This window comes from Eleutherodactylus coqui, chromosome 3 (genome assembly GCF_035609145.1).
Source record: "Eleutherodactylus coqui strain aEleCoq1 chromosome 3, aEleCoq1.hap1, whole genome shotgun sequence".
In the NCBI taxonomy this organism is placed as follows: domain Eukaryota; kingdom Metazoa; phylum Chordata; class Amphibia; order Anura; family Eleutherodactylidae; genus Eleutherodactylus; species Eleutherodactylus coqui.
In genome coordinates, this window is record NC_089839.1 from 44,869,528 (window position 1) to 44,881,879 (window position 12,352).

Genomic DNA, 12,352 nt, shown 5'->3' on the forward strand with positions numbered 1-12,352 from the left:
TACAGTAAACATTTTTGTGGCTATTTTTCTTAATTTAGTTCAAAAAGTTTGTGAAACCCAGCCTTTGCCTCTGGAACTTGACCACGTTTTGCTCTGATCTACATGTGTATTACTAGCATGTTAAATGCAGAATCCGTGAAAGCGTAATGAATAAAAAGGCATCTGGAAGAGCAGCATAGCTAACCTGTTTATCAGAAACCCTCCTACTTCCATTCATGTGCATCAGTTATCTGTAATTTAGCCCGAGGGAGAAGAGACCATGTCGCTGGAAAATAATACTCCAGTGTAACAACGTCTGATGGCTTCAACGTCACAGATTTTCATCAGACATTGGCCTTGGTGATCCAGTGATGTATAAATACAAGAAGACTCCCTAAATAAGTTTGACCACTGACGGAGGTACCTGATCCATCAGAGCTGTGAGCTTTAACATCAACCATGAACACTTACATGAATGGAGAAGTCAACTGCAGCCATCTCACCAGTTACCATGGAGCCATGGACATGAAGAAGACTTTGGTGCAGCAATGTCTGACCCAGTGCAATAAGGAGCAACATGAGGAGGAGGATGATAAACTGACAGCTTTAGAAACTGCCTACACCACCATCTTAAAAGAACTTGGGGAGGATCCCGAAAGGGAAGGCTTACTGAAGACCCCTCTCAGAGCTGCCAAAGCCATGCAGTACTTCACCAAGGGATATCAGGAGACCATTCATGGTGAGTTCATCTACATGTTGCTAGGGCAAGCTGTGTTGTTATAACATATGTAGTGGGGATATTACTTTAAGGGGACACAATCTATGGCCCTGGTGCCTGAATGACTCATTAGTGGAAACCAATACTACAAGTGGCATGTGAAGTTTGAGGAGGGGGCTTGGTATAGAAATTGTATAGAGAACAGCTGCTTTAAAGGGTTGTACAGGATTAGTAAAATATGGCGGGTTTCTATCAAATATAGCGCCACACATGTCCATGGGTTGTGCGTAGTATTGCAGTTCAGTTCAATTGAAGTGAATGGGGCTGAGACTGTAGACAGGTGTAGCATTGTTTTTGAAGGCAAGTGGCCAAGTTTTACCAAATGTTACCACGTTGACATTGCAAGCTGTGGGAGGTTTTTGATCAGTTTCCATAGATAAGGGGACCATATTTTCCCCGGGTCAAAGCGGAACAAAGGGGTGTGGTCAGGGGCAGGGCTTATCACGGCGTATGATTTTACCTTAGTCATTATAAAAAGTACAGGGACGTTTAAAAAAACGAGGAGCAAATTCTGCAGCATTTCTGCATCCAAAAATTTGTCAAAATCCGTACCATTGGTGGGGATTTTGACAGGAAAAAAAGCAGCTTATCCGCAGCTGATTTCATACTATGCGGCGCTCTCCCTCACTTCCCCCGAAGGCTTCCTGCGGTCAGTGGTCCCCAGCGGCTTGTAGTGGCCTCACCTGACCAGCATCACCTCACCAGTGGCACCGCACATGACCAGGCTTCTGGGAACCGGAAGCCGAAGAGCGCTGACAGTGGGAAGCCTACGGAGGAGGTGAGGGGGGGCGCCACATAATATGAAATCAGCTGCAGGTACACGGTTGACTTCCAGTCAAAATCTGCACCTATGGTACAAATTTTTAACTTTTTTTGGATGTGGAAATGCTGCGGAATTTGCCGCTAAAATTTCTGCTGCGGATATTCCGCAGCATTTCTGCACATGTAAACTTACCCTAAGTCGGCTTTTGGTATGCTGCCACATGCAGAGTGGCCTCAGTAGTAATAGTGTCCCCTATATCGGCCCCAGTAGTAATAGTGACCCCACAGTAGCCTCAGTAGTAATAGTGTTCCCTGTATTGGCGCTAGTAGTAATATTAACCTCACAGTGGCAGTAGTAATAATGTCTCCTACATTGGCTCCAGTATTAATAGTGTCCCCCACAGCGGCTTCAGTAGTATTAGTATCCCCTATATCGGCCTCAGTAGTAATAGAGTCCCTCAAAGCGGCCTCGGTAGTAATAGTGTCCCCTACATTGGCCCCGGTAGTAATAGTGACTCTACAGTGGCCTTAGTAGTAATAGTGACCCTCATAGTAGCCTGAATAGTAATAGGGGTTGTTGCAGCCCCCTGCCATGAGGAGTAGACTGAATGGACCAGCGCTCCATTCACTGTCAATAGGACCGCCAAGTACCTGCTGGCAATATCTGGCAATCGCCAGCCTCGCTGCTAGAATGAAGTGGGAAATGAGGACTGAGTGAAATGGGGAAAGCTTGCCCGTATTTAAAAAGCAAAGGGTTGATGTGTTTTTTTTTAATGCGGATCCGCAGCAGATTTCAACTTTTCAATTGAAGTAGTGAATTCTGCTGCAGATTTGCACCAAAAAAATCGATGTGGATTTTGGTGCAGAAATTGACGGGCCTTGTGATGTGGATTCTCTACTACAGAAAATCCGCACTGCTTCTGCGATGTGTGAATGTACCCTTAGCCACCTTTCACACGGGACGGAATTAGTCCATGCGGACATGTCTACATCCCAATGTTATCCCTATGGGGCTTGAATTCGCCACTTTTTATTTAATTTTTTTAGGAGAAAGGGTGCAAAAAAACTCCACAATTCTGGCTTTGTGTATTTTTGTCTTACAACATTCACTGTGTGGGATAAATAATGGGATATTTTAATGCTTAGGAATTTGATGGACACAGCAATACTAATAATGCTTATTTTTTATTTTATTTTTTGTGAAAAATGGGAAAAGGGTAGTTTTACTTTTACAAGATTTTTTTTTAGTCCCAATAGGGACTACAGTTTCTGTGTAATGGGTAGGGTTGACCCCCGGCCATTGAACCACCAGCCCTAATGGTAACTATGTCAAAAGGCCGGTGCCAGTATTTATTTGTACCAGCAATTAAATTTTTTAGGTTACCACCGCCAGCCGGGTGGTAACCCTCTCTTTGAAGCGTGCAGCCCAGGTCAATTATCTTGGCAGCCGGAGGACTCACACAGGCACAACCTGCTGCTGCCGAGAACATGACTTTGCTCTCCACTAGTGGGCGGCTCCAAGAGGGGAACCTTAACCAAAGTGGGCACAACAACCAAAGGACCAATAGTACTTGTCCTATTATATAGGGGACCCAGGCATGGCTACAACGGGCAACGGGCACTGTAAGTACTTGTTCAAATATATAGGGGACACGGAGGGGAGAATGTATCTAAGTGAATGCCACTGCGGGGATCACTATTACTACGGGGACTGCTAACAGAATCACTATTACTACTGGGGCAACTAAATAAGACACTAGTAATACTGGTGTCACTATTACTACTAGGGCCACTAACAAGGTTACTATGACTATTGGGGCCACTAAGGGGGACATTTACTATTGTGGCCACTGAGGGAGGCACCATTACTAGATGGGGTCACTGGAATAGCAGAGTTAAAACCATATGTCATGATAAGCCCCGCCCCCTTTTGCGATGGCTCATGGCTGTTATTTTTTCATGAAAAGGGTGACAACCCTATTAATTGGGGGTGCAACAAGCTGTCTGTCAAAACAAAGAGGTTGTGCTAACTCAGCAGCTCACATATCAGCATGACTCTTCTCTGCTGATTTGCATATGGTACAGGATGAATTTGGAACCTAATTGCGACCCCGTTAACTTTCCTATGTAGGACCTTGTGCCAAATTTCAAGTTTGTACAACACCGGGAAGTTACATAACATAGGGGTGCACTTACTTTTGCACTTAGCATTGAATAGAATCATAGAATGCTAGAGTTGGAAGGGACCTCCGGGGTCATCGGGTCCGACCCCCTGCTCAGCGCAGGATTCACTAAGTCATCGCAGGTGATTACGGAGATACATAGGCTCATTAAAAAAAGGGAGGGCATTACAAGTGATTGATTTTTTTATCCCCTGATGGCCAGTGAAGTCAGATTGTGGCGACAGGTTCTCTTTAATTGTAATCTAAAAAAACCCCATAAAATTAACAATTTTATGTATTCTTTGTTGCAGATATACTCAACAATGCCATATTTGATGAAAACCATGATGAAATTGTCATTGTAAAGGACATCGATGTATTTTCTCTCTGTGAGCATCACCTGGTACCGTTTTTTGGCAAGGTATGTACTAAAACTAGAGATGAGCGAGCACGCTCGGTAAAGGCAGATACTCGAGCGAGCATAGCTCTTCTTGAGTAACTGCGTACTCATCTGAGTAAAATGCGGGGGGGCGGCGGAGCGAGGGGGAGAACGGGCAAAAACGCCGGAACCGAGTACATTCGCTCATCTCTAGTGTTCATTTAAAACAGCAGAACATTTTTTTACCCCTGTTTCCGAGCAAGACAGGAGCTCCATGGTGACCTGAGATCCAATATCATTAGTGATGTCACACATCCAAGGGTTTGAGGCATGCTTCACAACTTTTGTAAAACAGAGGGACAACTCTAGTGGCGCACGTGGCACGCGGCACCAGCTTTTTACAATAGGCCATGGCCTTTATATCCCACCACAGTAATAGCGCCTCAATGATTCCCTCATAGGACTAGTGTACCTCTAAATAAAGATGAAGCAAACAATGGTAGCAGCACTTAAGCATACCTCAGGATCTGAGGGGAGGCTTCTTATATCGGGTGTGAGATGGAGGCTCAAAAAATGGATCTGGATTGGTGGTCCATACAATCCAACACAGTCCTTCATGAAACAGGCCGCATCAGGGGTACCCCTCATACAGCTCGTTTCATGAAGGACTGTCTAAATAATAGTCAGATACTAGTTTTACACTGTGATAGTGTCTACAGTGCGGTTACCTCCAGTGATCACAGGTGGCGTCTCCTCTGATTGGTGTCATGTGTTTTTCTTCCCTATTGGGGCCCAGACAAGCATGAAGATTTTTTTTCAACCACAACTTGTCTCTTGCATGCTCTTTCCATCCTGCCACTACCCTCAATGAACCCATCAGTACCCCCCCTATAATATTAGTGCCCACTGTGTAGCCCCACAAAGTAATACCCCCTTTGTGGCTTGGACATACTAATAGTGCCCCTCATGTGGCCCCATACTACTTCCCTCTTTGGCCCTCTCGGTGCTCCCCTTTGTGGACCCAGTTCCTACACTACCCAATCATTGTACTCCCTTATCGAAACACTCCTTCTCAGCTGCTGAACTGACTGCTATGTACTTCACAGACTAGCGCCGGTTACTTACAGTGCACCGCTCTATAGATAAGTTGACCCCTCCCCTGGATCTGGACACAGTGATGGAGCAAGTTCACCTTAAGAGTCATGGTAGTCACTCCCTGAACACACCTATTCTAGCTTGGCTGACGTCCTTGAGGCCAGCATATGTCATCACAACCCCATCTAGTTCCTGGGCCTGTGTAGTGAAGCTGGGTGTCATTGCAACAGAAAACCCTATGGTTGCTTCCAGCGCATGCACATTGAGGTGATAAAGCCAATGCAAGTACATTCAGATGCAATGTGCATGCTTGGAAAATAGAAAACAATGGCCCATGCTAAATCTAGATCAATCTAGCCCAGGTACAGTGCTGCTCTTCTGTGGGGGTTCTGAGGTGAGACCCCCTAGGCATTGATACCCTCATACTCTCTATAGTCACTCCACTGATCATGATCTAATGGTAGTTAACCTATTAATCTTGTATTTCTAGGTGCACATCGGCTACTTACCAAATCGAAAAGTAGTTGGGCTTAGCAAACTGGCAAGGTAAGGCTGATACCATCATTGGTCAGATAGATCTACTTTTACCTGTTGACATAAACCTCTGTGTAGGACAGGCTCCTTAAAATTAGGATATCCACAAGATGAAATCGAACATGCGATATATGCAGATATGGTTCTCCTCTCACAGCCAATGAGAAGTTCAGAGAAGGATCACATGTGGAGACTATCCTGCCCTGTGGACTTATTCATAACAGTTGGAACAACTTTACACTTCAAAGCATCATATGAGCCATCGCAGCCCTTCGGACTAGCTAGGGTTACTTAGTAAGGGCGCCGTTCTCTACTGCCATATAGCTCCATTAAGGCATATTCCCACAACATTTTTTTCTGTGTGAATATGATCCGATTTTTAAATTGGACTGAACTCACATGGAAATAGAACACATTGATTTCAGTGGGTCTGGTCACATAAGCGTTGTTTGACTCAGATGGGTAGTTCGAGAAAAAACAAAAACGTAGCATGCCTATCTTGGTCCACACAGGCCTATTCAAGTGATTGGGTGCATAAAAAAAACTGATTGCACTCGCATGATGCTAGTGTGATCTGTTCTTAACACATGTAAATATGGGGACCTGTGTGGTCGGGACATCATTTGGGATACTTTCTAGTTAGTTTTTTTTTTCTTAACGCATAGAAAAAAAAGATAGCGCATACTGATGAAATAAGCAAAAATAGATGAAAATTGCATTAAAAAAAATGTCTGTTTTTCATGGATTACAAATAAGAAAGATGGAACAATACCTCCACAGCGCCACCTATTGGAAGGCAGCTTCCTCCAAGTCAATGTAAGGCTTTTTATACAAGCCTTGTAACAATGACTGGGAATTGAAAGCCAAACCAGAATCCATACACAGACAGCTATTTCGGGATGTTTGTCAATGTTAAGACTCTTTATACAAGCCTTGTAACAAACACCCTGAGGGCTTAGTCACACGGGCGCATCGGCACCCGTACACAGGCGCCGATGCGCCCGTGTGACTGAGCCCTTACTGCAGGAAGAAGACGGCCGTACTTCAAGACGGACGACTCCCCGCAGCACTGAAGAAAGAACACATGACCGGCAATGAAGCCGGTCTTGAGGTACGGCCGTCTTCCTCCTGCAGTAACATGGGCGCCGACGCGCCCGTGTGACTAAGCACTGAAACAGCTTTCTGTGTATGGATTCTGGCTTGGCTTTCAATTCCCAGTTATTGTTACAAGGCTTGTATAAAGAGCCTAACATTGACTTGTAGGAAGCTGCCTTCCAATAGGCGGCGCTGCAGAGGTATTGTTCCATCTTCCTTATTTGCATATTACCCAGAGGAGCATGAATGGCCTTGTAAGTCTCCTCACTCACCTTCTAGGTGCTCTCCCTAAGGAGAAGAGATAGCGTTCCTGACCTTCATGGTTTACAATCACATTTGCCTGTGTGAATAAGGCTTTACTGTCCCCTGATGTGATTTACACAAGCGAGTGCAATTGCAATCCGTGAAAAATTCACCGGTTTTATTTGTGCGATTGTCATACTTTGTTTTTTCCCTTACTCGCAAGTGTCATCCGTTTTTTCTGTGTGTTAAAAAAAAAGTGGCCAGCCTATACATTACCTGGTCCTCATAATTACATGCGTTAAAAATGGATCACACTAGTACTCATCGACGTGAATAGGCTTCTTGTCGGAGAATCAGCCCAATATTGGACATGCTGCTTTTTTTAAAACTCAGAATATCCGTCATGTGAATAGAACCATTGAAATCAATATGTTCTACTTCTGTGCCAGTGTGGCTCGATTAAAAAATCAGTCCGTACTCGCTTGGAAAAAACCCTTAAAGAGAACTTGGCACCCCTTCGAGTCCTAAGAACTACATTATGGGGCTCAAAGGTGAGGGAACAGGGAGTCCAAAGAGCGATGTTTCATACTCACCAGGCACCCTATCCAGCACTGTGTCCCCGCGAAGTTGGCTTGGTTCTTTCTGCATTTGCACCTTTCATAGAGATGCAAAAAGTGTGCCAACTTCACAGGGACACAGCGCTGGAACAGGCCACCCGGTTGAGTATGAAACCCAGTTCCCCGTTTCCTCACCTTGAGACCCATAATGTAGTTTGGATGTCCTAATTTAAAGGGGGAGGGCATAGCTAACTGAACGGATTGTAGGGGCGTTCAATCTCCTTGAAGAAGTTGTAGAACTTATAATCACAGAAACAACTGCTCGCCAACATCTACTGGGCAGCTGCGGACATTACCTGGTGGCCTATACAGTATAACATAGGCCAGAACCACTTTAAGCCCGGTGGGCCACTGAGCAGAGAACAGGAAGCCTCACCCATCCCCCGCAGAGGTGCTCTTATAAATGACACTTTAATCAGACATTTGTTTTTGTGTTTTTTCAGAATTGTTGAAATCTTCAGCCGGAGATTACAAGGTAAATTGACACCATTGTACAAAGCCAAAATGTTGGGATTTTAACCCCTTAAGGACAAGGACAGTTTTCTTTTTTTCTTCATTTTTCATCCTCACCTTCCAAGAGCCATAACTTTTATGAATTTATGGGGGGGGGTTCTTGGGGGGAAAATTCTGCTAGTTCTTCAAAGATTAATTTTCTGAAAAGTGTTTAACTCCTTCCTACCACTTGATGTACATCTATAGTACGTCTTAAGAGGGAAAGATTTCCCACGAAATGCCATACATGGATGGCACAGGCTCAGTAGCTGAGCTTGGATCAGCCATAGCAAAAGCCGGCTGTAGCCAGGGTCCAGCTGCAATGGCTGGTGTTACCAAGAACTTGGAAAACTGCCATTAACCTGTTACATGCCACAATCAATGTTGATCACAGCATGTAGGAGGTTAAGAGAGGAAGCCGCCTCTGTGACATCATTGGCACTCCTCCATCCAATCATGAAGGACAAATGGGTTGCCATGGCAAGCGGGTGCCAGACAATGGTTTCTGAGTCTGCCATAGCTGATATAACATGCACTGCAATGTATTATCTGAGCAATCATAGGATCACAGGTTCAAGTTGCCTACAGGGATAGAAAAAGAAGGCAAAGTCAACCCCCCCCCCCCCCCCAAAAAAAAAAAAAACACAATAAGAGTGATCAAAAAAGTTATATGTACCCCATAATGGTAGCAATTAAACGCAGCAGTGTCATTTTTAAAGGTTTTTTTGTGCAAAAGCGGTATAATCAGATCGACCCATAGAAAAAAAAAAGTTATGTCACTTATCACATAGGGACCTCAGTTCAAGATCAGGAGGGGTTCCCAAAAGTGAACCCTCCACCGATCAGCAAGGTATCCCCTAGTCTATGGATAGTAGATAAAGGGGTTGTACTAAGATAAGTTAAGGGGTTAAAGATGAATATGTAGTTTGAAGTGACCCCCTCCTACAGTTGTGTTTCCTGTGATGCGCCATTCTTATGCTACAAATTGTAGGCGTGTCTCATCACAGACATTGGTGGCGTACCCCTTTAACATCGTTGTTAGTCATTCTAATCTGTAATAATGATCAAATCTGTCATCTGCAGTGATAATAAAGTTGTATATTTTACAGTTCAGGAACGTCTCACAAAGCAAATTGCCATTGCAATCAATGAAGCCCTCCAGCCGGTGGGAGTAGCCGTGGTTGTGGAAGCTTCGTAAGTGGCATCTTTTTGGTACCTTTCCCTTGATGTAATGCTATGAAATCTACAAACCTGTTATAGGAATAAAAGTAAGGGAAATCTGCTACTGTACGAGCAGGAGGGATGTGATAATGGAGTATCGCAGCACGGAAACATAAAGTTGACAGCATACAATCAGTTATCAGCCCTTGGCACAAGACACACAGGATGCAGAGAAAATGCAGAAATAAGACATAACATGTTAAGTGCTAGCAGTCAGCACTAAAGGGAGCCTAAGCCTTACTGCATACTGTTTCCACATTGAACTCAATGATAACACAGTATGCAGTAATCTCCTAGGCTCCATCTAGTGGTGACTGAGGGCAACCAAAAATATATTTTTAACTTTCTCTATGCGGGCGATTTGGAACTCTGTAAGAAAAATAAAGCGCAAAGCGGTAGAAAAAAAAAATTAAATACATTAATCCCTTAATGCTAATAGGCAAACACGAGTAGCAGTGGCGTTTGCATGGAGCAGGCCCAGTAGCTGAGCCCACTTCATATACAGTGGGTGTTAGCTGTCTTTGACAGCTGACACCTGATTTCAACAGCTACTATCAGCGTGAATGCTGATTGCAGATGTTCATTCTTTAAATGCTGCTGTTAATTCTCACAGCAGCACTTAAATATCCCGATTGAAGTTCAGGTGTCGAAAAGGACTCCCCTAACGAGGAGATTCCGAGGTGCCGTTTGATTATCATGGCAGCCGGGATGGGGGGGTGGGCTTCTGAAGATCCTCAGGGCTACCATGCATTTTGACCTATTATGATGGCCTGTCTTAATAAAACACCAGCAGAAATACCATATATAGCACTACTGAAGTATTGCAGTATATGGTAAGAATGACCAAAGTTTAACCCTTTGCAGTCCAATTTTGGATTCAAGGTTTCCTAGGGGGCTTTCTCTTTCTGCCATTATACAATGGCGCCATCTGCTGGCTAGAGCCAGTACTGTGGTATGTGACATGCTGGAGAGACCCCCCCAAAAACAGAGCGGCCAGTAATCTACAGTAAGAATACCCTGCCGGACGTCTTGCGACATCGGAGCTGTACAGCCTTTAATCAGAATGTCTTCAGACATCAGACAGTGGATTGGAAAGGGTTAAGGGTCCATAAAATAAATGGGGAAAAAAAAGTTATTGTAAAAATAAATAAGGTTTTCCCATATTTATAATAAAAATTAAAAATGATATTTGGTACCGCCGCATTCATAGAAGCCCAATCTATCAAAATAACACATTACTTATTTGACGAGGTGAACATCGGTGGGGAAAAAAAATATACAAGAATTGTTCTTAATTCACTTAAACGCTGCAGTTAAACTGTTATGAGGGGGCGGCGCATGTTTGTAGTCCACCCACTTCCAGAGCCCATGGGTTAAGCGGATTGTGTTCTTGGTCGTAGGCACATGTGTATGGTGATGCGCGGCGTACAGAAGATGAACAGCAGAACGGTCACCAGCACGATGCACGGCATCTTCAGGGACGACCCCAAGACCAGAGAAGAATTCCTCTCGCTGATCAAACAGTGAATGCAAAGGATTACGCTGAACATAACGAAGCTGTACAACGTGTGATCCAATGACCAATGGTGCTCATCGTTAACAGGTTTTTATGTACCTGGAAATACGATTAATAAAATACTACAATTTCCTTAACAATCTGTTAGCATTACACAGAGGATCGGATACAAAGTAGTGAATTTACTGAGATCAGCCCAAAAATGGGTGATTACCAGGTATAGAAAACGAGTTCAACCATCCGGAGACGACATACAGGTCTTGTATGACGCAGTATTCACCGTATGGGCATACAAAGGGGCACAAAAACGAATTGCCCCTCACCCGGTTTCTTCTATTCTTGCCAATTTGGCCCATACAAATGGTTCAGATCAAGCAACTCATTTTAATGAAGATGACACACGTAACCACACAAGGCAGCTTGTATACTCAGCCCATTCACTCCAAACCTCTATCACCCATGTGAAAAAGTAATTGCCCCTCGAAATGTAATAACTGCTTGTGCCATCCTTGGCAGCAGAAGCCGCAATCAGATATTTGTGATTACTTACAAATAGAGATGAGCGAGTATACTGGCTAAGGCACATTACTCGAGCGAGTAGTGCCTTAGCCGAGTATCTCCCCGCTCGTCTCTAAAGATTCGGGGCCGGCGGGGAGATCTCTCTCCCCCCTCCGTTCCTCCCCGCTCTCCCCCGCCTCTCCCCGCCCCCCGCCGGCCCCCGAATCTTTAGAGACGAGCGGAGAGATACTCGGCTAAGGCACTACTCACTCGAGTATTGTGCCTTAGTGAGTATACTCGCTCATCTCTACTTACGAAGAGTCCTTTCCATCGCTGTTGGGATATTTTCAGCAGTTCAAGTTCTACCTACCAGATGCGCACTGTGCACTGCTCTCTAATTGGCCACTGCCGATCATGTGATTTATCTCAGGTCAATCAGAAAGCAGGTATAGTACACCGGTAGTCTAGTCTAAGGTCATGTTTACAAAGGGTGGATTTTCTGTACGAACCCTCCGCACGGAAAATCCTCAGCATTTACAGTAGCAAAAAAGTGGATGAGATTTTCAAAGTCTCGTTCACACGCTGCAGACGAAGAAAATCAGCAGAAAACTGACGTAGAATTTAAATCCACAGCATGTCAATTCTAATACCGGATGTACTGCGGAATCCACCTCTAGATAATGGTGGGGTGAAGTCTGCACCAAATTCCAGTTTTTGATGCAGATTTCCTGCTGAGGATACTCCACAACAGATCCGTCCTGTGTGGACGCTCCCTGACACTACCAACGCACTGCAGGGGTTAGTTATTCTGAAGATTGCATTGGCCATCTTTGAAGGTCGAAAACGAGACCTGAAACCGGCGGATTGGAGGGATGGCAAAAGACAAAAAGGGTAGGTAATATACTCCCCCTGCAGGTCCGGGATGGAAATTCGTGCTGAAACCAGATGGTTGCTTTAATTGGATTTAAGCCAGTACTTCGA

At 44.5% G+C, this 12,352-nt stretch overlaps 1 protein-coding gene across 1 annotated transcript; it reads left to right on the forward strand.

Moving 5' to 3' along the window:
* The first annotated feature begins 256 nt into the window (after nucleotides 1–256).
* On the forward strand, nucleotides 257–11,025 carry LOC136619730 (GTP cyclohydrolase 1-like). Its single transcript, XM_066594489.1, has 6 exons — nucleotides 257–718; nucleotides 3,993–4,102; nucleotides 5,646–5,701; nucleotides 8,088–8,119; nucleotides 9,246–9,330; nucleotides 10,758–11,025. The coding sequence occupies exons 1-6, from the start codon at nucleotides 439–441 to the stop codon at nucleotides 10,882–10,884; spliced, it is 690 nt and encodes a 229-aa protein (XP_066450586.1). The 5' UTR covers nucleotides 257–438; the 3' UTR covers nucleotides 10,885–11,025.
* Nucleotides 11,026–12,352: the final 1,327 nt, after the last annotated feature.

Coding starts and splice junctions, on each gene's coding strand:
- LOC136619730 (XM_066594489.1), top strand. CDS start 439: ATGAACACTTACATGAATGGAGAAGTCAACTGCAGCCATCTCACCAGT. Junction 719..3,992: donor ATATCAGGAGACCATTCATG/GTGAGTTCATCT, acceptor TCTTTGTTGCAG/ATATACTCAACAATGCCATA. Junction 5,702..8,087: donor GGGCTTAGCAAACTGGCAAG/GTAAGGCTGATA, acceptor GTGTTTTTTCAG/AATTGTTGAAATCTTCAGCC.